Source organism: Diceros bicornis, chromosome 3 (genome assembly GCF_020826845.1).
Source record: "Diceros bicornis minor isolate mBicDic1 chromosome 3, mDicBic1.mat.cur, whole genome shotgun sequence".
Taxonomy (NCBI): Eukaryota; Metazoa; Chordata; class Mammalia; order Perissodactyla; family Rhinocerotidae; genus Diceros; species Diceros bicornis.
In genome coordinates, this window is record NC_080742.1 from 56,738,401 (window position 1) to 56,764,146 (window position 25,746).

The following is a 25,746-nucleotide window of genomic DNA, read 5'->3' on the forward strand; positions in this document are numbered from 1 at the left end:
TCCTCACACAGTGTGTACTCACACAGTGGAAAGAGAGCAAGCTCTCTAGTGTCTCTTCTTTTAAAAAGAACTTACTACACCTTGAGAGCCACTCTCATTACTTCATCTAATTCGAATTACCTCCTAAAGGCCTCATCTCCAAATACTATCCCAGTGGGGATTAGGGCTTCAATATACAAATCGGGGGGGGGGGGGGGACATAAACATTCAATTCATAATACATAGCAAAGGCAGATCTCTGGATGATAAACATGGGAGCAACCATTTTCATTAAGATGAAATTGATAGTATACCTCAAGCATTTGAAGGTCTTAAGATTCAAGCTTGGGAAGAATTTGGGGTTGAATTAGAAATCAGGACATGGAAACCAAAAATAATCATAACAATAACAACAAAACAACACACACACACGCACACACAAAACCTAAAAACAAGACGACTGGGGGAGGGAGGCCATTGATGGATGCATGAAAGGAGAAGTAGTCAGTTTACTCTATGACTCAGCTCTAAATATAATCATAATAAAATAAATATGAAAGACTTATTTAACCAAAATTATGATAAAACTATTTCTGGGAAGATGAGATATAGTAAGGGTACACATGTGTGGTGAGAGCAGGAGAGAGTTAAATTCTCATCTTTCAGTGTACAATGTCAACAGATAATGCCTAAACCTGAAAAATCAACACACTACAAGCATGATCTTTAGACATATGAAGATAAATATCAAAATAACCAACTAGGTGCCAGCGCCATGGCGTAGTGGTTAAGTGTACGGAGGCACTGCTTGTCAGGCCATGCTGTGGCGGCATCCCATATAAAGTGAAGGAAGATGGGCACAAATGTTAGCCCAGGGCCAGTCTTCCTCAGCAAAAAGAGGAGGATTGGTAAGGATGTTAGCTCAGGGCTGATCTTCCTCACAAAAAAAAAAAAAAAAACAAAATAACTAACTAAAACAGCTTCAAGTGGGGATGGAGAAAAGGAGACTGGGAAGTGCTATTTTAATTATGTGCATGAATAATCTTTCTACAAATGTCTTTTAAAAGGCAGCAGTACCCTTTCCTAAAATGCCATCTTATGCTGGATGAAGGTGTTGCTGCTCTGGTGGGGTGAGGGGTGTGCACACAGAGCTCTACCTGTTCCAGACACCCTCTGTGGCCCTCTCAGGTTACAGGGATAAAACCTTAACACCACTGATGGAGGATAACTGACTGAGACAAGACCCAAAGGGACCTGCCCTCCAATGCATCCCTTGTCCCCTATGGCATTTCTACCATGGAATACCTTTGAGTTATAGGAATATTACTGGAGAGTACTCCAGAGGCAGCTACACTCCTGTGGCAAGACCACTGCACTTGAGTCAGAAGCCGTGGAGTTAAAGCACTGCTCTGCCTCTTACCTCAGACCACTTACTAATATATGCTAGTCAGCTTCCTTAGTAGAGATCATGCCAGGACTTTAACAGAGCTGTGGTGAGAACCAATTAATTAAAAGAAGTAAACACGCTTTGTCAATTGGTGTACATATCCTGCGTGTATTGAGTGTTACTCAAACTCTTCCTTACTCACACTGCATAACTTTGACTTCTTTCCCCAGTGGCATCCAAAGTCCTTTAGTTGGTGCATGAGCCAGAAACTCCCTGGCATGTTCATTGCCTGGAACATCTGGTATACAGTCTTCTGGCTTAGTCTCATCTTCCTAAAAAAAGAAAAAACGTGTAAACAATATGGCAAAAAGGCACTGGAATTCTCTCCCACCTGCTTCAGAACACAGCACTGCCTGGCTTTCTCATGGGCTGGAGATCCCCGTGTCATCACTGATAACCCTCCCAAGAACTGGAAAGAAAGACAAACTTAGAACTGACAGAAAAAACAGAAAGAAATACACCAGAAGAACTATATCACAAAAACAAACTACCTGTTCTTAGAGAAATGTTACTAGTGAAGCAGAAAAGAAATCTGTCCTTCATGAGCTCCAAATTCTAATGTAAATTAGATTCTAAGATTAAAAAAAAGTTTCACTGCCTCAAAATCTTTGTGGAATGAGGCAAGGTATAAGAATTAAAGTAAACCCAGCTACCTGGAATAATAAAATGGCATGTTATATTAAAATAGCTTATTATCCTTTGAAGGCCACTGTCATCTTTTCTCTATCTCTGCTATGCATTTTCACCAATGAAGGACTGCATTTACAATTAAGGAGCTTTTTTCTTTTCAGTTTCCATGAATATTATTCACAATGGAAGAATATTTTCTAAAAATCTTTTTTTTTGGTGAGGAAGATTCACTCTGAGCTAACATCCGTTGCCCATCTTCCTCTTGTTTTTGCTTGAGGAAGACTGTCCCTGAGCTAACATCTGTGCCAGTCCTCCTCTAGTATGTATGTAGGTCGCCACCACAACATGACTTGACAAGTGGTGTATCTGAACCAGTGAACCTGGGCCGCCGAAGCAGAGCATGCCGGACTTAACCACTACACCGTGGGGCCGGCTCGTAAAAATCCTGTTTTTAATTACAAGTTACCAAACAGAAAAGGTTGCTTTGTCCTTTAACTACGCCTCTAAGTCTCACTCACTCCCACAGAAAGACACTAACACTGTGGCCAGGATGCTGGAGGACAGAATCCTGCACCAGAGGAGGCTGGACTGGATGAGCTTCAACTCTCATCAGAGCCTACTCTTCTCTGAGCTGAAGACATTCAAGAAACCAGCACCAGGCGAGTCAGAGAAGGCATATGGGGCAGCAGAGCTTTGAGAAGATGCAGCCAACAAGTGCGAGACAGAAGGGGAGTGATTGCTGAGGAACACACAGGGGCCTGTTGCAGTTTCTCAGGGAACAAACACACAGCTGATTAAATTTCTACAAAGGCACAGGCTTGTGCCAAAGCCCAAAGTGTATGAACTGACTGGCATCTGCAGGGAAGAAGAGGGTTATCATAAAAGCAGGTTTAAAACCTTATGCAACTGTTTTTCATAAATTACTGAGTTTGAGCACTGAGTCAACTGTCTAAGAGAATAACCAAAAGTATAAACTTCACACTGACCTTGATAAGCCCAGGAGGAGGTTTTTCATAACTAGAAAGGAAAAAAAAACCCTATCATCAACCATGTTAACAGGAACATAACACATTTTAATGAGCAAAAAGCAACGGCAAGCCAAAAGAAAAAGGATGGTTTTAGTAAAAACTTAAAACTACATCATATCTAAAACAGTTAATAAAATATGCTCAGCACTCAAGAGATCACATATAAATAAACTGATGCTATACCACATCCTACTGGGATGTAGAACTTAAATTCACTGAAATAATTAAATTAACTTGGTGTCTTAGCACAATGATTTTATTTTTGGAAGGAGGGAAAGTTAGAGATTGCAAGGAAAACGTGAGGTAAATGTGAGGGTAGACCCGTGAGCTCATTATGGTTCCAAACTCATTATAGTTGTCAGGTTATTTATCCAGCATAAATTCCACTTACTCAACACTGAAGAGGCTCAGGGTGGGGAGGGCTGAACGATCTGTTCTAACATGGTTGGGGCAGCGCAGGGGGCAAGGAGCAAAGCTGGAGGGGAAGGGCCTGTTGTAGGAGAAGGAGGTGAGGGTGATGTGTCCCAGAGGCTCCCTCTCCCATTTCCCTGTAGCTCCCAATTCAAGATCCTCCCAGCCTGCCCTGCCTGCAGAGTGAGCTACCATCTGCTCCTCAGCTCTGACTGCCCCCTAGGCCTGTACTGACCTCCCTGGACTCGAGGTGCAGGATTCCTGTCCGGTGCCTGGACGACAGGTGGCATTCCATAAACAATGGTGCTAGTTTAAGTACAGTAATGATTGCGTGGGAATGTACTTTCCCTTTTACCAACAGAGCTTTCAGACCCCCAGGGTCCTGAGGATACAAATCAGGCCTGTGCTCTGAATTCATTTTCACTTGCCATCACTCTGCCAGAACTGCCAGAAAAGGCTTTTGGATTCCAAATCTGAAAAGCCAGCACGAAATGCTCATGTTCATTTTTAAGTACTGACACGCTACTGGCTATTAAACACATAGCATGGGTGTTTGGCTGTAATAGTGAATGCCTAAGAGACCAAAAACAAAAATAATAATTAAAAAAAAAAAACATGAGGAGTGACGTCAACATCATGGCAGAGTGAGCTGTTCCCTTAGTCTCTCCCCTCTAAGTTACAGCCTAACAGACATCCATTAAGCAACAGAGGATTTCCTACAAAGCACAATAGGACATCCGAGAGATCTACACAGCCATACATCTGAAGGTGGGGGTACTGGATCCCTGGGAAACAGCAGAAAGAGGTGAGCGGATCCCTTCCCCTCCCCAGCGGCAGCGATCTAGGTCACGGGTCCTAACACAAAAGCTGGCGTGCAACTGTAAGAGGAGGCAGAAGAGCAGGCAGGCCTGCTTTCCCTTTCAGACTGGCAGCCCGGCACACAGGAACGCTCCACATCAAGTGGCGCAGCTCAGCCACCGCGTGGGTGCCTCCACCAAGCGCATCAGTCCAGGTGAACCACCCGTGAGTGCACAGCAGGCCCGCACATAGCACGCAAAAGAAAGCGCCACCTCCTCACCCCCTCACCTAGCACACCAGCTTGGCGGTCGCCAGCCAAGGCGATCTGAACCAAAGCCCCTGTGCGTGCGTGACCCACCAAGTGGCTGTAGCCAGCAGGCAAACGCAGACAAGCCATATTGGCACAATTTCCAGCAGATGCAGGAGGTTCAGAAAACACAGCTCCTGCCCCCCCCAATGGTGGCAGATGGAATCTGCAACCTGATACTACCACTATGCGCTAGCAAAGGATCACTTCATCAAACACCAAGAAGAACTACATTAACACTCCAGAGCAGTAGGAAAACCAATCCTGAAGTCACAGAAATTTACAATCTCAATGACAGAATTCTCAGAATGGAAGGAGAGATAAAGTTTCCCAAACAACCAAAAATTAAAAGAGTTTATCACCAAGAAACCAGTCCTACAAGAAAGGCTAAAGGGACTCGTTTAAGGGGGAAGGAGAAGACCACAAATAGGAAAAAATTATCTATTTCCATGATAAGGGGTAACGGATACAAACACACAAGAGGTTAGATATGATATCAAAAACATAAAATGTGGGAGGAGGGGAGTAAAAGAGTTGAGCTTTTAGCAAGAGGTCAAACTAAAGAGACCATCAACTTAATATAGATTGCTATATACGTAGATTATTATATGAACCTCATGGTAATCACAAACCAGAAACTTATAATAAATACACAAAAAACTAAGAGAAAGAAACCCAAACATAATACTACAGAAAGCCATCAAACCACAAGGGAAGTGAGCAAGAGAAGAAGAAAGGAACAGAGAAGAACTACTAAAACACCCAGAAAAAAAAGTAACAAAATGGCAATAAGTACATACTTATCAATAGCTACTTTAAATGTCAGTGGACTAAATGCTCCAATCAAAAGGCATAGGGTGGCTGACTGGATAAAAAAACAAGACCCATATATATGCTGCATACAAGAGACACACTTCAGACCTAAAGACATTCACAAACTGAAAATGAAGGAATGGAAAAAGATACTCCATGCAAATCGCAATGAAAAGAAAGCTGGGGTAGCAATACTTATATCAGACAAAATAGACTTTAAAACAAAAAGTGTAACAAGAGACAAAGAAGGGTACTACATAATGACCAAGGTAACAATCCAACAAGAGAATATAACACTCGTAAATATCTATGCACCCAATGTAGGAGCATCTAAGTATATAAAGCAATTACTAACAGACATAAAAGGAGAAATAAATAGTAACACAATAATAGTAGGGGACGTTAATACTCCACTTACACCGACAGACAGATCATCCAAACAGAAGATCAATAAGGAAACATTGGCCTTAAATGATACACTAAGCCAGATGGACTTAGTTGATATATACAGAACATTCCATCCAAAAAACAAAGAATACACATTCTTTTCACATGCACATGGAACACTCTCCAGGATTGATCACATATTAGGCCACAGAATAAGTCTCAATAAATTTAAAAAGACTGAAATAATACCAAGCATCTTTTCTGACCACAACAGTATGAAACTAGAAATCAACTACAGGAAGAAAATCAGAAAAGCCACAAATACATGAAGATTAAACAAAATGCTACTGAACAACAATTGGGTCAATGAAAAAAATAAAAGAAGAAATTAAAACATACCTGGAGACAAAAGAAAATGAAAATACGACATGCCAGAATTTATGGGCTACAGCAAAAGCTGTTCTAAGACAGAAGTTTATAGCAATACAGGCCTACCTCAACAAACATGAAAAATCTCAAATAAACAATCTCACAGTGCACCTAAAGCAAGTGGAAAAAGAAGAACAAACAAAGCCCAAAGTCAGCAGAAGGAGGGAAATAATAAAAATTAGAGCAGAAATAAATGAAATAGAGACTAAAAAAACAATAGAAAGGATCAATGAAACTAAGAACCGGTTCTTTGAGAAGACAAAGAAAATTGACAGACTCTTGGCCAGACTCACTAAGGAAAAAAAGAGAGTAGGCTAAAATATATAAAAATAGAAATGAAAGAGGAGAAATTACAATGGATACCACAGAAATACAAAGGATTACAAGAGAATACTATGAAAAACTATACGCAAATTGGATAACCTAGAAGAAACGGATAAATTCTTAGCCACATACAACCTCCCAAAACTGAATCAAGAAGAAATAGAGAATTTGAATAGACCAATCACAACTAAAGAGACTGAAACAGTAATCTAAAACCTCCCAAAAAACAAAAGTTCAAGACCAGATGGCTTCTCTGGAGAATTCTACCAAACATTCAAAGAAGATTTAATACCTATCCTTCTCAAACTATTCCAAAAAGTCAAAGAAGACAGAATGCTTTCCTAACTCATTCTATGAGACCAACATCACCCTGATACCAAAACCAGACAACAACACAAAAAATGAAAATTACAGGCCAATATCACTGAAAAACATAGATGCAAAAATCTTCAACAAAATATTAGCAAACCGAAGACAGCAATACATTAAAAGGATCATACACCATGACCAAATGTGATTTATACCAGGGATGCAGGGATGGTTCAACATCCGCAAATCAATGTGATACACCACATTAACGAAATGAGGAAATAATAATCACATGATCATCTCAATAGATGCAGAGAAAGCATTTGACAAGATCCAACATCCATTCATGATAAAAACTCTCAATAAAATGGGTATAGAAGGAAAGTACCTCAACATAATAAAGGCCATATATGACAAACCCACTGCCAATATCATACTCAATAGGGAAAAACTGAAAGCCATCCCTCTGAGAACAGGAACAAGACAAGGGTGCCGACTCTTGCTACTCTTATTCAACATAGTTCTGGAAGGTTTTGGCCAGAGCAATTAGGCAAGAAAAAGAAATAAAAGGTATCCAAATTGGAAAGGAAGAAGTGAAACTCTTGCAGTTTGTGGATGACATGACTCTATATATAGAAAACCCTAAAGAATCCACCAGAAAACTATTAGAAATAATCAACAACTACAGCAAAGTTGCAGGGTACAAAATCAACTTACAAGAATCAGTTGCATTTCTATACAGTAATAACGAACTAGCAGAAAGAGAACTCAAGAATACAATCCCATTTACAGTCACAACAAAAAGAATAAAATATCTAGGAATAAATTTAACCAGGGAGGTGAAAGACCTATACTCTGAAAACTATAAGACATTTTTGGAAGAAATCAAAAATGACATTAAAAAATGGAAAGATATTCCATGCACATGGATTGGAAAAATAAACATAGTTAAAATAAACATAGTTAAAACATAGTTAAAAAACTAAAATAGAGTTAAAACATAGTCCATATTACCTAAAGCAATCTACAGATTCAATGCAATCCCAATCAGAATCCCAATGACATTCTTCACGGAAATAGAACAAAGAATCCTAAAATTTATATGGAACAACAAAAGATCCCAAATAGCCTAAAGCAATCCTGAGATAAAAGAACAAAGCTGGAGGCATCACAATCCTCGATTTCAAAATATACTACAAAGCTATAATAATCAAAACAACATGGTACTGGCACAAAAACAGACACACAGATCAACGGAATAGAACTGAAAGCCCCAAAATAAAACCACACATCTATGAACAGCTAATCTTCGACAAAGGAGCCAAGAACATACAATGGAGAAAGGAAAGTCTCTTCAACAAATGGTGCTGGGAAAACTGGACAGCCATAAGCAAAAGAATGAAATTAGACCATTATCTTATACCATACACAAAAATTAACTCAAAATGGATTAAAGACTTGAATGTAAGACCTGAAACCATAAAACGCCTAGAAGAAAATATAAGCAGTACACTCTTTGACATCAATCTTAGCAGTATCTTTTCAAATACCATATCTCCTCAAGCAAGGGAAAGAAAAGAAAAAATAAACAAATGGGAGTACATCAGACTGAAAAGCTTCTGCAAGGCAAAGGAAACCATAAACAAAATGAAAAGACAACCCACCAACTGGGAGAAAATATTTGCAAATCACATAGCTGACAAGGGGTTAATTTCCAGAATATATAAAGAACTCATACAACTCAACAACAACAACAAAACAACTGGATCAAAAAATGGGCAAAGAGGGGCCAGTTTAGTGACACAGTGGTTAAGTTCACGCACTCCACTTTGGCAGCCCGGAGTCTGCAGGTTTGGATCCCAGGAGGGGACCTACACACTCCTCATCAAGCCATGCTGTGGAGCATCCCACATAAAAAAATAGAGGAAGATGGGCACAGATGTTAGCTCAGGGCCAATCTTCCTTAGCAAAAAGAGGAAGACTGACAACAGATGATAGCCCAGGGCCAATCTTCCTCACAAAAAAAAAAAAAAGAGCAGAGGATATGAACAAACATTTTTCCAAAGAAGATATACAGATGGCCAACAGGCACATGAAAAGATGTTCAACATCACTAATTATTCAGGAAAAGCAAATCTAAACTATAATGAGATATCACCTTACAACTGTCAGAATGGCTATAATTACCAAGAGAAAAAATAACAAATATTGGAGAGGATGTGAAGAAAAGGGAACTCTCATACACTGCTGGTGGGAATGCAAACTGGTGCAGCCACTATGGAAAACAGTATGGAGATTTCTCAAAAAATTAAAAATAGAAATACCATATGATCCAGCTAATCCACTACTGGGCATTTATCCAAAGAACTTGAAATCAACAATTCAAAGATGGAACAACAAAAGACCCCAAATAACTAAAGGCATCCTGAGAAAAAAGAACAAAGCTGGAGGTATCACACTCCCTGATTTCAAAATATACTACAAAGCTATAGTAACCAGAACAGCATGGTACTGGCACAAAAACAGACACACAGATCAATGGAATAGAATCGAAAGCCCAGAAATAAACCAACACATCTATGGACAGCTAATCTTTGACAAAGGAGCCAAGAACATACAACGGAGAAAAGAAAGTCTCTTCAACAAATGGTGTTGGGAAAACTGGATAGCCATATGCAAAAAAATGAAAGTAGACCCTTACCTTACACCATACACAAAAATTAACTCCAAATGGATTAAAGACTTGAATGTAAGACCTGAAACTGTGAAACTTCTAGAAGAAAATATAGGCAGTACGCTCTTCGACATCGGTCTTAGCAACATATTTTCAAGCACCATGTCTGACTGGGCAAGAGAAACAATAGAAAAAATAAACAAATGGGACTAATCCAACTGAAAAGCTTCTGCACAGCAAAGGAAACCATCAACAAAACAAAAAGACAACCTAACAATTGGGAGAAGATATTTGCAAACCATACATCTGATAAGGGGTTAATCTCCAAAATATATAAAGAATTCATGCATCTCAACAACAAAAAAACTAACCCAATTAAAAAATGGGCAAAAGACCTGAACAGACATTTCTCCAAAGAAGATATACAGGTGGCCAACAGACACATGAAAAGATGTTCAAAATCATTAACTATCAGGGAACTGCAAATCAAAACTACAATGAGATATCACCTCACGCCCGTCAGAATGGCTATAAGTAACAAGACAGGAAACAGCATGTGTTGGAGAAGATGTGGAGAGAAGGGAACTCTCATACACTGCTGGTGGGAGTGCAAACTGGTGTAGCCACTATGGAAAACAGTATGGAGATTCCTCAAAAAATCAAGGCTAGAACTACCTTATGATTCAGCTATTCCACTGCCGGGTATTTATCCAAACAACTTGAAAACACCAATGCGTACAGATACATGCACCCCTGTGTTCATTGCAGCGTTATTCACAATAGCCAAGACTTGGAAGCAACCTAAGTGCCCATCAAGGGACGAATGGATAAAGAAGATGTGGCATATATACACGATGGAATACTACTCAGCCATAAGAAATGATGAAATCCAGCCATTTGTGACAACATGGATGGACATTGAGGGTATTATGCAAAGTGAAATAAGTCAGAGGGAGAAGGTCAAATACCGTATGATTTCCTTCGTTAAGTAGTAGATAATAACAACAATAAACAAACACATAGGGACAGAGATTGGATTGGTGGTTACCAGAGGGGAAGGGGGGAGGGAGGAGGGCAAAAAGAAAATTCGGCACATGTGTGTGGTGAAGGGTTGTAATTAGTATTTGAGTGGTGAACATGATGTAATCTATGCAGAAATAGAAGTATAATAATGTACACCTGAAATTTACACAATGTTATACACCAATGTTACTGCAATAAACAAAAAATTCAAAAAAAAAAAAAAAACAATTCAGAGAGACTTATGCACCCTTATGTTCACTGCAGCATTATTCACAATAGCCAAGACTTGGAAGCAATCTAAGTGCCCATCATCTGATGAATGGATAAAGAAGATGTGGTATATAAATATACAATAGAATACTACTCAGCCATAAAAAAGACAAAATCGTCCCATTTGCAACAATGTGAATGGACCCTGAGGGTATGATGTTAAGTGAAATAAGCCAGACAGAGAAAGACAAATACGGCATGATTTCACTCATATGTAGAAGATAAACAAACACATGGATAAAAAGAACAGATTGGTGGTTACCAGAGGGGAAGGAGGTTGGCTGGTGGGCAAAAGGGGTAAAGGGGCACATATATATGGTGATGGATAAAAATTAGACTATTGGTGGTAAGCAGGATGCAGTCTATACAGAAACTGATAAATAAATAAAATTACACAATGTCATAAACCATTATGACCTCAATAAAATAATTGAGAAAAAATGTAAATCAGGTCATGTCACTCCCCAAGTGTGACTTTACATCACAATTGGAATGCAATCTGAAGCTTCAAAAAAATAAAAATAAAAAAGAAACACGACAACTGAACATCACAGGTGTGTTCAACGCCTCCACAAGGAACATTTTACTGAGGACATTTGAGCACTGTGGCTGGTTTAAAATTGTGTCTGAACTCCAGAAACATGGAAATGCTGGAGCTTCAACACTGCTGCACCCAGCTGGTGAGAGCAGGGGTGACTAATTTTCCAAGTTTTCTATAATGAACATGTATTACTTTAATGACCAGAAAAACATTAAATAAATGTTAAAAGAGTGAATTAGATACTGTTATGGGACAATGTCCATAACAGTTTAAGTTAAAAAAAAAAAAAAAGGGAGGGAGTAGGGAACAAAACTTTTTGGTATGTTTCTATTTGTGCATATGGGGAAAAGGAGATTATATAAGGCCATATACACACACGTTTATATCTCTGGAAGGATACCTAAGAAACTGGTTACACGCTTGCCTCTAGGGAGGGAAACTAAGGATCACAAACAGTAGAGACTTTTATATTTCTATTCTATTCACATTTACATGCACATGTGTTAACCTACAAAATGCTTTTTAATTACAAAAGAAAAACGAAATCAATGGTATCTTCATTAGTTATGTTGGTATAAGCCCAGGTTAATATATCTCTGGAAGAAAAACCCAAGGTAACTTGGAACTAAGAAAAATGAAACCAAAAATATGCTATTAGGAGTTTATATCCACTATAGAATTATATGGGCTGAATTTTTGTTTTAAAAGTCAATGTTATTTCTGTAATTATTTCAGAGTTAAAATCCTCACTCTAGCCCTAGCCAACTTGATATTTCTCTCCTGCAAAAAAGGAGCAGGTACAATAGGCAAAACTAAACTTGATCTTCAGGTAATATTTAAGGTTCAACATAAAAACTTGGCCTTGCAGAAGTAACTTGTCAACAATTATTGTGCTAGGCATGGTGCTAAGCACCAGAAGGGAGACCTAAGGGCATAAAGATATTCCTAGTTACATCCAAAAAAACATAAAATGAAAACTGTTCTCAGAAGTGACAATGTAACTCTTTATAATTGTCCTGATAAAAGGAGATGTTGTTTTCTTGGAGTAGAGGATTCCAAATTCCAGCAGGAGTATTTTCCAGTTCTAAATCAGTGTGAATGTGAATCCTGTAGAGGTGCAAAGCAGAGTGAAAACCTCACCGGCTTTGGAGGTAAAAACTTTTGGTTTGAATTGATTCATTCTCACTGCTGTGTATTGTGGGCAAGACACTTCAGCCCCCAGAGCCTCAATTTCCTCATGGGTAAATATTTCACAGCGCACATGAGAAAAGCACTCTATAGTACTGGCTTCTGCCCTTCTGGTGAAGACAAGCTGATGGTTAGCCTCAGGAGGCAGCTCATGACTGGAGTGCTAGCATCACAAAGGCCAAGATCTAGACCCAAAAGAGATGGAAAAAACAACCTGTTGGATGATAAATGACACAGGCTATGAGTTGCTAATCCAGAGCTTTTCTAAGCAGACAGAAGAGGATCTGCCTCATGAAGATTACATAGTACACAACTGGGCAGGGGTCAGCCCAGCGGTGTAGCGTTAAGTTCGAGCATCACGCTTTGGCAGCCCGGGGTTCGCTGGTTTGGATCCTGGGTGTGGACCTACTCACCACTCATCAAGCCATGCTGAGGTGGCGTCCCACATAGAAGAGCTACAGCTCTACAACTATGATACACAACTAGGTACTGGGGCTTTGGGAAGAAAAAAAGAACAAGAGGAAGATTGGGAACGGATGTTAGCGCAGGGCCAATCTTCCTCAAAAAAAAAAACAAAAAAACAAAAAACACAACAAAACAACAACTGGGTATGAATAGACTTAGCTTCTCAGGTGTGGTATAGTGCTTTTCCAAAGCAAATGCTTAAAACATTTTCTAACATGAAGCAGTGGCATGACACAGCCATAACTTAGCAAGAACAATGGAAATCTGCATCAACTGAGGAAATTATACAGAGTTCATCTGCAGCCGTTAGAAACATTAATGCTATGCCTTATGCATAGAGACCAAAGGGAGTTTGGTAGTGCAGTCTTTAAATCCAATAATCCTGTAATACATCCTTTGAGCCACAAGAGTTGTACAAACATATGGCCAAATTGAAATTCAAATTCCTGAAAAATACATAACTGTTTTTGCCAAGATGAAAGGACTGTGATGGAACTGCACATTTTGAAATCTATTATTAGCAATAGCAATGGCTAAAAAAATTCATTTTACAACTATTTTCACAAGTTTAAAGGAAGATGGTTGATAGTTTTTCCTAGAGCTAAACAATTCATTAATTTAACATATTAAAAAAGATAATTCTCAAAATTTAAAGTAATATATAACTACTAAATATAACAGACTTAGAAATGGGAGTATGTTTATGTGCAGTCTAGCTTCTGTGCTACGACAGTCAAGAAGTCTACATTTATCTTTGTAGTTAATTCTTAATATTAGAAAAAGTTGGTGGAGGCCCATTATTTTGTACCATCTGAGAAGACCACTGGTAAGTCATTCAAACAGTAATAACTTGCTCTGTGTAGTAAGAAGACTAAATTTATGTAAGAGGGGAGAAATATTAACTTCTTAATTCTGTATAGGGCAAGAAATCTTTATTTTGCCAAATATTTCTAATTACGCTTTGTGTTTTTGAGTACTGGGGTGGGATTTCTTTTAGAAAGATCCTTCATGTAAGCATACTCCATTCCATACAAATTGTTACTGCAGCCAGCTCCTATGGGGCTGGAAGGCAGAGACAAAACTGCCACATATACACAGAATGTCCATTCTGTTATGCCTGGCAGCCCACGAGCACTTGAGTGATAGAGCTGGAGCATGGATTGCAGCACGGATGGAAGACTCAGATGCCTTCAGGGGCCTGGAAGATATGGTCAAAGAGTAAGAAAAGTTAAAGTCAAGTGTAAGAAAATGGCCTGTGGAGATTGAAGAGGACACAACAGAGATGAAAAGATGTGGGGCCGGCCCCGCGGCTTAGCGGTTAAGTACATGCACTCCGCTACTGGCGGCCCGGGTTCGGATCCCGGGTGCGCACGGATGCACCGCTTCTCTGGCCATGCTGAAGCCGCGTCCCACATACAGCAACTAGAAGGATGTACAGCTATGACATACAACTATCTACTGGGGCTTTGGGGAAAAAAAAGGAGGAAGATTGGCAATAGATGTTAGCTCAGAGCTGGTCTTCCTCAGCAAAAAGAGGAGGATTAGCATGGCTGTTAGCTCAGGGCTGATCTTCCACACACACACACACACACACACACACACACACACACAAAAGATTTGAATTCAATTTGTAAAAAGACTGTGAGGCTTCCCATTAAACACAGCAAACTGTCCAACATGCTTATCTGTTTTTTAAAATAACAGTAAAATAATAAAAAAGGAAGCCACAAAGAAACCCTGAGCAGAGACAACACGAGAGTAAGATTTCAACAAATTTGGGAAAGTGGAAGGAAGTAATAACTGACTTCTGTAAATGTAAGAAGTTACAGTCTTGGGAACATAGGGGTTGGGGAATATGGACATGGAGCGGCTGAAGCCACCAGTATTCTCCTCATTCCCTACAGCCAGGAGCCTCTGCCAGCCCAAGCCTTGAAGGAGACTGCAGATTTAGCCCCCTCTGAGCATAACTGAGGAGGCAGATGATAGTGAGCATAGGCTGAACACAGGTGTTGATTGAAAGTCTCTGTCTGAACTCGAGGACACTCAGCCCTCTCCCTCCCAACCCATCCCAAAGCAGTGGCAGCCAGGCATATATCCCCAGACTGAAGATTCTTCTCTGGAGAAACTGAAAAGCCTTGGGAAAAAATCTCCACTTACTAACCTTTGAGAGTCTCTGGATTAAAAGGGCAGCACACAGCCTAATCTCCCTACATTGAAGTTATCCAGTCAACAAACGAGCACGTTCTCTCTCTCTGTCTCTCACACAGCTTCTCGTCAAAAGAGCTTTATAGTGCCTCACTCTTAAATATGAGGGAAAAAACTCTAAATGGAAGACAGAGATCAAAAGAAAAAGCAAATAAAATGCAGAGGCAATGGAGGGACCAGAAGAAAACAAAAAAAAATTATTGAGTATCCTCAAAGATAAGAGAAGATATTTCATCAATGAGACAAGAATAGGATGCTATGGAAAAAGAATTCTCAGAATAAGAAAAAGCTCTTGAATTTAGAAATATAGCAGAATTTTAATATGTGTAATAGAAGAAACAGAAGATAAATCTTCTATAAAGTAGAATGAAAAGTCAAAGATATAGACAATAGGAGAGAAAAGATAGGTAGAGGATCAATAGAAATCCAACAGAAAGAAAAAAACAAAATGGAGAGGAAATTAAAACACAAATTCATATATACATTTAACGTACCCATGATATGTCAAAAAAAAGGACTCCATTGAAAAAAGGACCACATCATCATGAACCTTCAGGACGGCAGCAATAAAGAGAAGTTCCCTGAAGCTTCCAAAGCTCTAAGAGTAGGGTGAGGTTGAACAGGTAACATAAAAGAAAGGGAACCAGAACGGCATCAGACTCCTTAGCAATTCTGGAAACTAGAAAACACTGGTATGCCACCTTCAAAACTGAGTGAAAATAACTTTTGATCCAGAATTCTATACCTAGCCAAGTTATCTATTAAGTTTGAGGATAGAATAAAGACATTTTCAGATATGTAAGGTGTCAATTAACCTCCAATGCACTCTTTCATAGGAAGTTACAGAATGTGCTTCAGCAAAATATGGCAGTAAAGACAGAAAGAGGCACACGTGGAATCCAGGAATGAGATTCAAGACAGGAGAGTGGTAAAGGAAGTCCCAGGACGATCGTTGTACACCTGGTCTAGAAAGTAACCAATGTCTACTGGAAGACAACAGCAGGAAGATTTTAAATAAAAAATAAACTGATTAATTATCTGATACGTAGGAACATGTGGAAAGGTACTTTCAGCTTTTGGAGGCTTTGGGGAAAAAATAGCAGTTAATAACAGAAAATGAAACAAATGAAAAAGTGAGGCTCTTATTAGCTACTTGAAAGGTAATAGTTGTACTAGAAAACAAAAAAAAATCGTAAAATACAATTTGGCTCAAAAGTAAACAATACTGCATGGTTAAATAATGTTAATATTAACACTGATTTAGCAAAATTACTATAATAGAGCTATACTGGAAGGATGGAAACAAGAAGGGCAGGTAAGAGAACTAAATCCTTATCTACTATGACAAGAAGTTAACAGATAATGTCTAAAATTGTTGAATCAAAGAAAGCAGTGTAAGCATATAATTTAGAAACATGCAGTTAAATCCAAGAAGTAAAAACTAAAAGAACTGGCACATGGAAGCCTTGGCCTTGTATAAGAGGATGTGGTGTAGGGCGTTGCACAGGGAGCGTGGGGTGTATGAGGAGTTGGGCAGCCCACCACTATTTTCTGGAGTATTTTTAGTACTATTTTAGTTTTTAAACTATAAACAAGTATTACTCTGGTATGAATAAAATTTAATTTAAAATCAAACAAGATTCTGAACTAGAAAAAGCAAACATGTCAATAGCCTAGCCAGTTTTAAATCTCTGAAATTGGAAAAATCCCACCGGTCTGAGAATCAGACACCTGGGTTCAGCTCTAGTTTTGCTGGTTAACAGGTCAGTGGCTTAACCACTGGGCCTTCATTTTCTCCTCTACAAAAGGAGGTTATCCTTCTCTTGTCCATGAAAAAGTTCTGTGAGCTCCAAAATAAACGTATAGTATTAACCATCTGGCATCCTACAGTTAAAGATGCTGAGATCTGGGCAGGGCTGAGCCCGGCCTGAGCTTATCCTAGGGAAAGATTTTTGAACATCTGCCTTGCACAGGAGATGGAGAGCACCACAGACTGTGCTGAAAGGGCCCGGACTGTGGATGCCAGCAAGGCAGAGCCTGTATCCTGCAACACTGCCCTACTGAGGTGAAATTCAGTTCAAGGGCCACAATGAAAAGAGTAGGCCAGGCTCCAAAAAAGGCATATGTTTTGTGTTAAAGCTCCCGGAAGCTTAATTATGTAGGATTTTAACCCTTTGAGAACCTTTCTTTACATGATGGTCTTAGCATAGGTAATGAGATGTGCCTGAAACAGAAACGAATTATTTACCCACTAACTCAGAAAATAACAGAAAAATTTCACTTCTACAACTACTTAGAGCATCACAGAATCTTGGAAGAGACCCGAAAGGATATTAATCCCACCTCCTACCTGATGCTTAAATCTCCTGTACAACCTACCTTCTCCCACTGGTTCTCTGGACTCGCCTTGAACCCGCTGGAGCTGGGGGAGCACAGTGCCTCCTAAGTCAGGCCATGCTGACCAGCAAGAATACAGGACTCTGGTCCTAATTCTTCTCTGTTGACTGGAACTGGCCTCTCTCTAAAGTCCACCCTTAATCCTGGTAAAAATCCTCAGGACTAGAGAGAACAAGGCTCCACTCTTCCACCTGGCAGCCACCTTGCCAGTATTTAGGGACAAGCCCTCACCCCATTGTTTACTCTTCTCTTCCTCAGCACACGAACGTTATAGGACTGGGTTTTCTCTTCCCTTCTTAACAGCAGAAGATGAAAAGAAAGGGGATTTGATGCAGTTCATAGTGGGCCCTTTGAACCGAAAAACGGGAAAGGACAGGGACCAACGCGCTCGGCGACACGTCTCCTGTATTCCGTCCCCAAATCCTGACTGAGCGGCCAGTAGTCCGCGAGCCGAACAGCGACCCCGCGGCCCGAGGGATAAAACCTACAAACCGTCGCTTCCCGGCTCGGGAGGCGCCGCCCACCGCCCGCGAGCGCGCGGAGGAGCCTCGGGGCGGAGCCGCCGCTCCTCCGGCCGAGGCCGCTCCAGGGCGCCGGGGACCGACCTGCCTGCCCGCGGAGGGCCGACGGGCGGGCGAGGGCCCGCGCCGCCCGGGACCAGTCGCCGGCAGCCGGGCGCGCTGGGCTGCGACGGGCCGGGCGGCCGGCCCAGCTGCTCCCTCGCGGGCCTGCGAGGACCCGCCTCCCGCGCCCACCCGGGCCCCACGCGGGGCAGCGGCCCCCGACCCCTTCTCGCAGAAGACGGGGGCGGCGGGGACTCACAAGGACTCCAGGTGCTTGAGCTGCTGCAGCTGCTGCGCGTCGTGCCGCCGCCGCTTCTGCTCCCGGCGCCGCTGCAGCTCCTGCTCGGGCGGCTCCCGCGGCCGCCGTGCGCCCCTGGCCCCCGCGTCGTCGCGCCCCGACCGGGACGCCATCACGGCCCGCGCGGCGGAGGCGGCCCCGCGGCGCGGCGGAGGCGGCGGCGGCGGCGAAGATGGCACTTCCTCCGCGCCGCGCCGCGCCCGCCCGGCCCCGCAGCGCCCCCTCCCGCGGCCCGCCGGCGAAGGGCCCGGTGTCTCCGCCGAGGCTGCCCGGCCCCCACCTCCCGACAGGCGGGCCCCAAGTCTTGGCTCCGAGCGCCGGGTTCCCCGCCGCCAGTCCGGCCGGTGCCGGAGGTCGGAGCGCGCCCCCTGGTGACGGCCGGTGCCGGAGCAGACGGCTGAGGATGGCTGCTGGGGGAGCCTGAGAGCCCTTCCCGCGCGCGCCGTGGAGGGCAGGGGCACACCTTTCCGGGCGTCCGGGCCCCCTCCCCTCGCTGTCTCCACCCCTGAAGACCAAGGAACCCGTGCAAGCCATCTTTGTACCCCCAGTGGCTAAACACACAGGAGCTGCTCTTACATGTTAGTAGGATTCATCCAGTTAGGGAAGAAAGCAAAATTCTCCAATTGTCTAGAGGATGCCATCCATGGTTAAAACAGTCAATGTATATTGAATTTAGAGAAATTGGGTGCTGCAAAGGAAAAGCTAGTATACACTGAGCACTTTCTATGTGCTGGTTATTGAGCTAAGCCCTTAGTAAGAGTTGACAATCTTTGAAAACTTAGTAAGTGCTGTTACTACCTTTATGTATTACCCTCATTTTATAGATAAGGAGAAGGATGCCCAGAGAGGTAAATGACAGCCCAAAGATACAGAACTAGTAAGTCGTGGAGCCAGGGTCCAAAAGTGTTAGGTGCTTAAGTAGGTTGTATTTTGAAAATGTATCGATATGTGAAGTTACGATAATTGTTTTAGTTTGACATAATGGAAGAAACCACAAAGGAAGTAAAAACAGCATGGGGAATATTGCCCTCAAATGTGACATTTGATATAGTTAATACCTAAAATATATGAGGAGATCTTTCATATTTATTAGAGAAAATCCAAATAAATAAACACACAAAACGTTATGAACAGACATGCAATGTTACACTGACATGTCCCAGAACTTGGAAATCAGGTTTCCCTCTGACAGGGAAGAATTGATACATGAACCCATCTAGCTGTTCATGCAAGTTACCTGGTAATAAGTGGCCTGTAGATATGTTGCAAGACATCCTCATCTAGTCAGGAATACAGTGCCAGGAATATGTGATTGAGAAACAAAACATAACTTAATTGCGTTACAGAAGGAAGGTGGTCTACAGAATCTAGAAAAGGAGAACCAAGGAAAGCAATCAGGCAGTGTTTGTCCAGCACTGTCTGCTGAAGACACAAATTCTATAAACATTCATGAATGTTCTGGTCACTAGAGAAATGTGTGCCATTTGGAATGAGGCATAAAATTGACCAAACTTGGCCCCATCTTAAAGGATATAGCCTTCAAGATTAGCCAAGCCCCTATGCTCTGATTCCATTCTCACCCAGCAACATTCTGACAGTGTACCGTATCGGATCCTAATACAAGGAGAAGAGTGTTTTGGCTAGATCTGAGTATTGGGGTCAGTGGGAAGGTATGTCTTCTACTGTAAATCAATATCTCAACATTGTGATTTATAATTTAATATCTTATGACTTTAGTTATTGTAGCAAATTGTATTATCCAAGTTGGCTGTGATAATCTCTCTCGTCTCACTTGTTTCCTTCCTGGGGCCGGCCCGGTGGCACAAGCGGTTAAGCGTGTGTGCTCCGCTGCAGCAGCCCGGGGTTCGCCAGTTTGGATCCCGGGCGCACACCGACGCACTGCTTGGCAAGCCATGCTGTGGCGGCATCCCATATAAAGTGGAGGAAGATGGGCGTGGAGGAAGATGGGCATGGATGTTAGCCCAGGGCCAGTCTTCCTCAGCAAAAAAAGAGGAAGATTGGCAGATGTGAGCACAGGGCTGGTCCTCCTCACAAAAAAACAAAACAAAACAAAACTCAATAATCACTTGTTTCCTTCTGATGATCTTGACACCCCTCCCATGGAGAGGTGAAGTCTATGCTCCTTGCCTTGAATCTAGACCAACCTTAGTGATTTGTTTGTAACCAGTAGAAAGTAGTGAAAGTGATGCCTCATGATTTTTGAGGTTAGATCAGAAAATGTCATATAGCTTCCACTTGGTTCTCTTGAAATATTCCCTCCTGAAGCCTTCAGGGATGTAAGCTGTTCAACTGCCCTGAAGCCACCATTCTGTGAGGAGGCCCAGACTAACTCATGGGGAGAGATCAGGTGAAGAGACCCTGAGACTTGGTAAAGAGAGGGACATCAGGCCAGACCCCACTGCCTAACCACCCTCCACCCCTGGTCAGACGACTCCATGGTGCATGCCAGAGTAAATCTAAGTGGCTCACACGAACCAAGCTGGACCAGAATTGTTCCTTCCCTCCTCCAGCCAAGCTATGCCCCTAAAGTAAAAGAAAAGAAGGAAGAAGGAAAAGATAAAAAGAAAAGACACCAAATGTTCTCCAACCACAACCAGTGACCTATAGCAACCAGTGATATGCAAGCAAATAATCTGAAAACCTTAGGATATACTTTTATTCAGAAACCCATTGAGTTGGGCTTCTCTCACTTGCAACTGAAAGAGTCTTGACTGATTCAAACATTTGCCTAACACAATGATTTGATCTCTTAGCAAGAAGACCCAGGGATTGATAATTCCATTTGAGCAAGTATTAGTCAAGATTCTTTTGAAAACAACAATGGACCAAAATCCAAGTCAGACTGTTTTAAGAAAAAAAATAATTTATTGGCTCACATATGTGAAATGTCATGGGGAGGAACTTCAAGAATGGCTGGATCTAGGTGCTGAAATATTATAGTTAGTAATTTCTCTCTCTCAGCTTCACTTTGCTTTGTATCGCTCCATTCTCATGTAGTTTCTCCCATTGTAGAGAACCCAACACTAGAGAAGCCAAAGATGGCCAATGACTAAGCAGCCCCAGCTGGAAGAAACCTCTTTTTCAGTTCCAGTAAGACTTCCATGTATTATACTCAATGGCTTAGCAAGGGTCACAAAACAATCACTATGGTTAGAGAAATGCAGTACTCTGTCTGGCCAAGCCTATGTCACAAGCCCACCATAATTCCCAGGGGTGGGATCAGCTTAACCCAAGCCATATAGACTAACAGTTGGGGAGGGGTAGTTCCTCAACGCAAAATCAAGGTGCTGTTAACAGAGAGAGAGAGAGAGAGACAGAGAGAGACAGAGAGAGACAGAGAGAGAGAGGAAGAGGAGAGGGATGCTGAGCAGGGAAAAATAATAGATGTGCAGTTTGATAGTCTGACAGCCTTACCCAGTACCACCTCCTGGGCTACATTCTAGGCATCTCTCCTTGATGATTAGCATGTTAGAGCTTATAAAGCAATGAAAATCCTTTTGCTACTTATATCCACCTGTTTATGTGAGTCTGGGTTCTTGACGTATTTTGACAGACTGGAAAGTTTCCTGGTCACCGATCCAGGGTGATATGCAAGGTGTTGTGGACACTCCACAGAAGCATGATGGACCCCCCTCCACCCCAAACTGGTTTGATGTCAAGACTGATGATGCCACATACACACTAAGAGGGTAGGAAGAAATTTATTACTCATATATTGAGGCTTTCTAGGCGATCAGGTCAGGCACCTAAGCTAGTCCAAAAATGGCTTCAGCAAAGCAAAGACAAGTGTCCCTGGGTTTTATTATGTTCAGGGAGTGAAACCTGAGTGAGCGTTCCCGCACACAGGCCAAGGCTTTGTGTGGTTCGAACTTCTCTAGTGCCAAGGGAAGGGGTGCATGTGCTTTCTTATGAGCTTGCCCACATGCGGGACGGAAGGGGAAAGTGGAGGTGGGGCTTGAAAGTTGTCGGTGGTTAACATCCAAAATGGAGTTAGATTCTTTATTACACGGGATCATCTCTCTAATTCAGCCCAGTTTTCTGACTGTGATAGATTCACTGCAGTTACAGTTCATCCATCAACCAATGAGACAAACGGGAATTCTTCCCGGTGGTTATAATTCTAAAACCTTATTCTTACCCTTTATTTATTCCTGTAGCATCTGGAGGGGTGTGCAGGTACAGTTCTTTCCTGAGAGAGAGAGTAAAGTGATTACTACACAACCATGAATAGACATGGAGCCATCCTTCACTTTGTACTGAGGTGCCCAGCCCAGGTGAGTGAGAGAGACTTTCTTTGTACTCCCTCCCTGATGTACCCCTGCCTCAGTCTTTTCTACCCCTCTGCCCCATCCTAAGATACTAGAGTCATTCTCAAGGCCAGCCAAAGGGACTTGGTGTCAGCCCAATTGCAGGGGGGTGGCTGCAGCTGGTCCTGACTTATGGATTAAGTGATTTCTTTCAAGTTAGGTCTTCTATCACTCATAGATGAAAGTGATTCCTCATATTTACATAATACTTTGCAGATTTCCATCCCTCATATATTGCTTCAGTTGATCCTCACAGAAACTCTATGGAGGTAGGCCAGACATTTTACAGAGAAGGAAATCAAGGCTCAGAGAGTAGGGGGATGGGTGGCCCTACAACCAACAAGGTCTGATTTCTACTCCAGAGTTTTCATCAAACCTTATGGTAACTTCAGGTGTGTTGTCAATACTGGGGGTGGGGGAATTTCCCGGAAATTCTTGAGGAGGGAAGGAGAGAGGGCACTGCTCCCACAAATTTCTCCTACTTCACACTGGCCTCACGTTCAGCTCGGAAGGACTTTTTGGGAATGTTTTTCTTAATGCCGGGCTTTTCCTTATCTCTGCTAAGTGTGTGCCAAGCTAAAGTTAACAGCTTAAGGAGCTTATCCTCCAGGGTTTACTGCTCTTGGAAGATCTCATTCACGAGTCCTCTTTTATTTCAGGCTCAATGCAAAGTGGAATTCTTTCTTTACTGTCCTGCCTCATTTGCCGGATTATGTTTGATTTTCCTGCTAACATTTCAACTTCTGGTGTAGATGGGGGTAGGACAGAACCTAGTTTTCTGACTTTTATTCAGACCAATCCTTTTTCAGATCCTCCTTCTCTTGCTCCTCTGTGCTGTTCCACGCCTCCATCCTGGCTTCAGACCTTTTCGATATTTTCCCTTATTGTGTCCTTCTCTCTGATTGTATCACGTTCTCTTGTTCGTTGGCTCTCTGTTCTCTCACTGATTCTCATCTTCCGTTTTTCCCTTCTTACTATCTTTCTCTCTCCCCTTCTCTCTTTTTTTATTCCAATACCCTTCTCTTCTGGTTCCTGTCTCACGCCTGCGCACCTCTTCCATCTTCACCTTTCTGAGCTTTTAGTTTACTGTTGACTCTTCCTGACTGGAAATTCACAGTTTTTAGACTTGAGAAGTCCTCACAAAGTCACTCCCAGAAACTTAATAATTTTTTAAAGTTTCAGCTCCATTATAATTAGTCCTTAGGATAATGTTGTCACGAGAGCCAAGAGGTAAATTTTCTCTGTGGTAGATTGCTACAGAAATTCAATTCAAACGATGTCTGTTAGGATTTAAAGAGACTATTGAAGAACACACATACTATATGATCAGATAATTAACATTTTTAAAGGAATGACAAGAAATTAAGCCACTTGGAAGGCCTAAAAGGCAAAATGGAAGTGGCAGTCATCACTCAGTCTGTCTCTTCCTACATCTCTGTCATCCTTCCTGTCCTGGAATGTTTTCTCTGTCACAGGATCGTAGGATTTTAGAACTGGAAGAAGTCTTAGAAATCAACCCCTTGATTTTACAGATGAAGAAACTGAGGCCCAGAGAGGTGGCATGCATTGCCCACAGTCCCAGTAAGAGAGTGGAAGATTCCTGACCGGAACAAGGTTGACTTTTTTGTTTGTTTCTGTGTAAAACTCGATTGTTTTAATAAAAACCTGACATAGTCATTAAAAACCATAAAGGAATACTGAAAAGTACATAGAGGAAAACAAATCATCACCCAAAATCCAACAACCTATAAATAACCAGTGTTAATAGGATGAATTATATTAATAGGTTTTCTATTTCAATAGAGTAAGCTCTGTTAGGAACAATGAACATTTCTTTAGTGCTACATGTAGTTTCTCATTAGATCTTGGGATCTAATAAGATCTATAATAATCTTATAATTATGTTTTATCTTCATCTTACAGAGGACACCGAGACTGTTAACTTGCAGAAGGTCACCTAGGCAGTCCACATAATGGTGTATTATTCCCTTAATAAATTGTTTAATTCAATATGCTCACGTTTTATTTAGTATTTTTGCATTTGTATTTATAAATTAGATTGGTGCCCAGTTTCTCTCTCTCCTGCTATCTTTGCCAGGTTTTGGTATCAGGATTGTTTGCTTCCAAAACGAATTGAGAAACCTTTGGCGATTTGCTGCCATTAATCCAAAGTTTTAGTAAACAAGAACAACCAATTCTAAGGTAAGAATGTATTTAACTACTCTAATGAATTTCCTGAGGCATCTGGGTCTCTATTGTGAAGTCCTACCAGGCTTAGTCACGTGTGTGGGGCCATGTGGGATGTTCGCTGTTAAGTACCAGTTCACAGTGCATCCACTGATGGGTTGGGGAACTCTCGCTAAACAGTTAGCAACTTAAACTTGCGTCTGGACAACTGTCAGGAGGGTCTCCCAATACATGCCTTCCTCTTTCTCTAAGTATTAAAAGAAAATACGCGGAAAAAAATCCTGAAGAATGGTTTCAGTCTTTTTCAATGTAGAATCCATCCTTGTAACTAAGTTAAAAAAAAAAAAAAAAATCTAAGTTTCGCTCCTTCCCCGAAGCAGCAAGGGGTAATTGGATCCACGGCCACGTTGAGAGTCCCTTGTGGCCCTAAATCCAGAGAGTCCCAGGAACAGGCAGAGACCGGTGGGTCGGTCCGGGCCGTAAACGTTTTTCTCGGCCAACTTAGGGCCGAAGCCCCGTCCCGAGGAGTTCACGATTCCTCCTACGGGGACCGGTCCCCTCTGAAGTTGCCAGCCCTCTTCTCCCGGCCGACCAGCTCGCAGGGCGCGGCGGGGTCGGGCGGCGAAGGGCGCACAGGCCCGCCCCGCGCGCGGCCGCGGCTCCTCCCCTCGGTCGGATGCGGCGGGGGGCAGGGGGCGGTTGCTGCCGCCCGGGGAGGGCCGGGAGTGTTTTCCACGTTTGCAAA

General features: G+C 42.0%; 1 protein-coding gene across 2 annotated transcripts in view; it reads right to left on the reverse strand.

Annotated features, from left to right (window-relative positions):
- LOC131396074 (retinitis pigmentosa 9 protein) overlaps positions 1-18,649 on the reverse strand; it is a 32,597-nt gene extending 13,948 nt beyond the window's left edge. Inside the window, exons 1-3 of one of the 2 annotated variants that reach the window (XM_058527975.1) lie at positions 18,448-18,649; positions 3,043-3,073; positions 1,569-1,698 (exon numbers count right to left, since the gene is read on the reverse strand). In XM_058527975.1, coding sequence (XP_058383958.1) covers positions 1,569-1,698; positions 3,043-3,073; positions 18,448-18,599 — 313 coding nt within the window. In that variant the 5' untranslated portion in view covers positions 18,600-18,649. The remainder of the gene's footprint in view (positions 1-1,568; positions 1,699-3,042; positions 3,074-18,447) is intronic. The other variant, XM_058527985.1, reaches the window with a different exon arrangement.
- Positions 18,650-25,746: the final 7,097 nt, after the last annotated feature.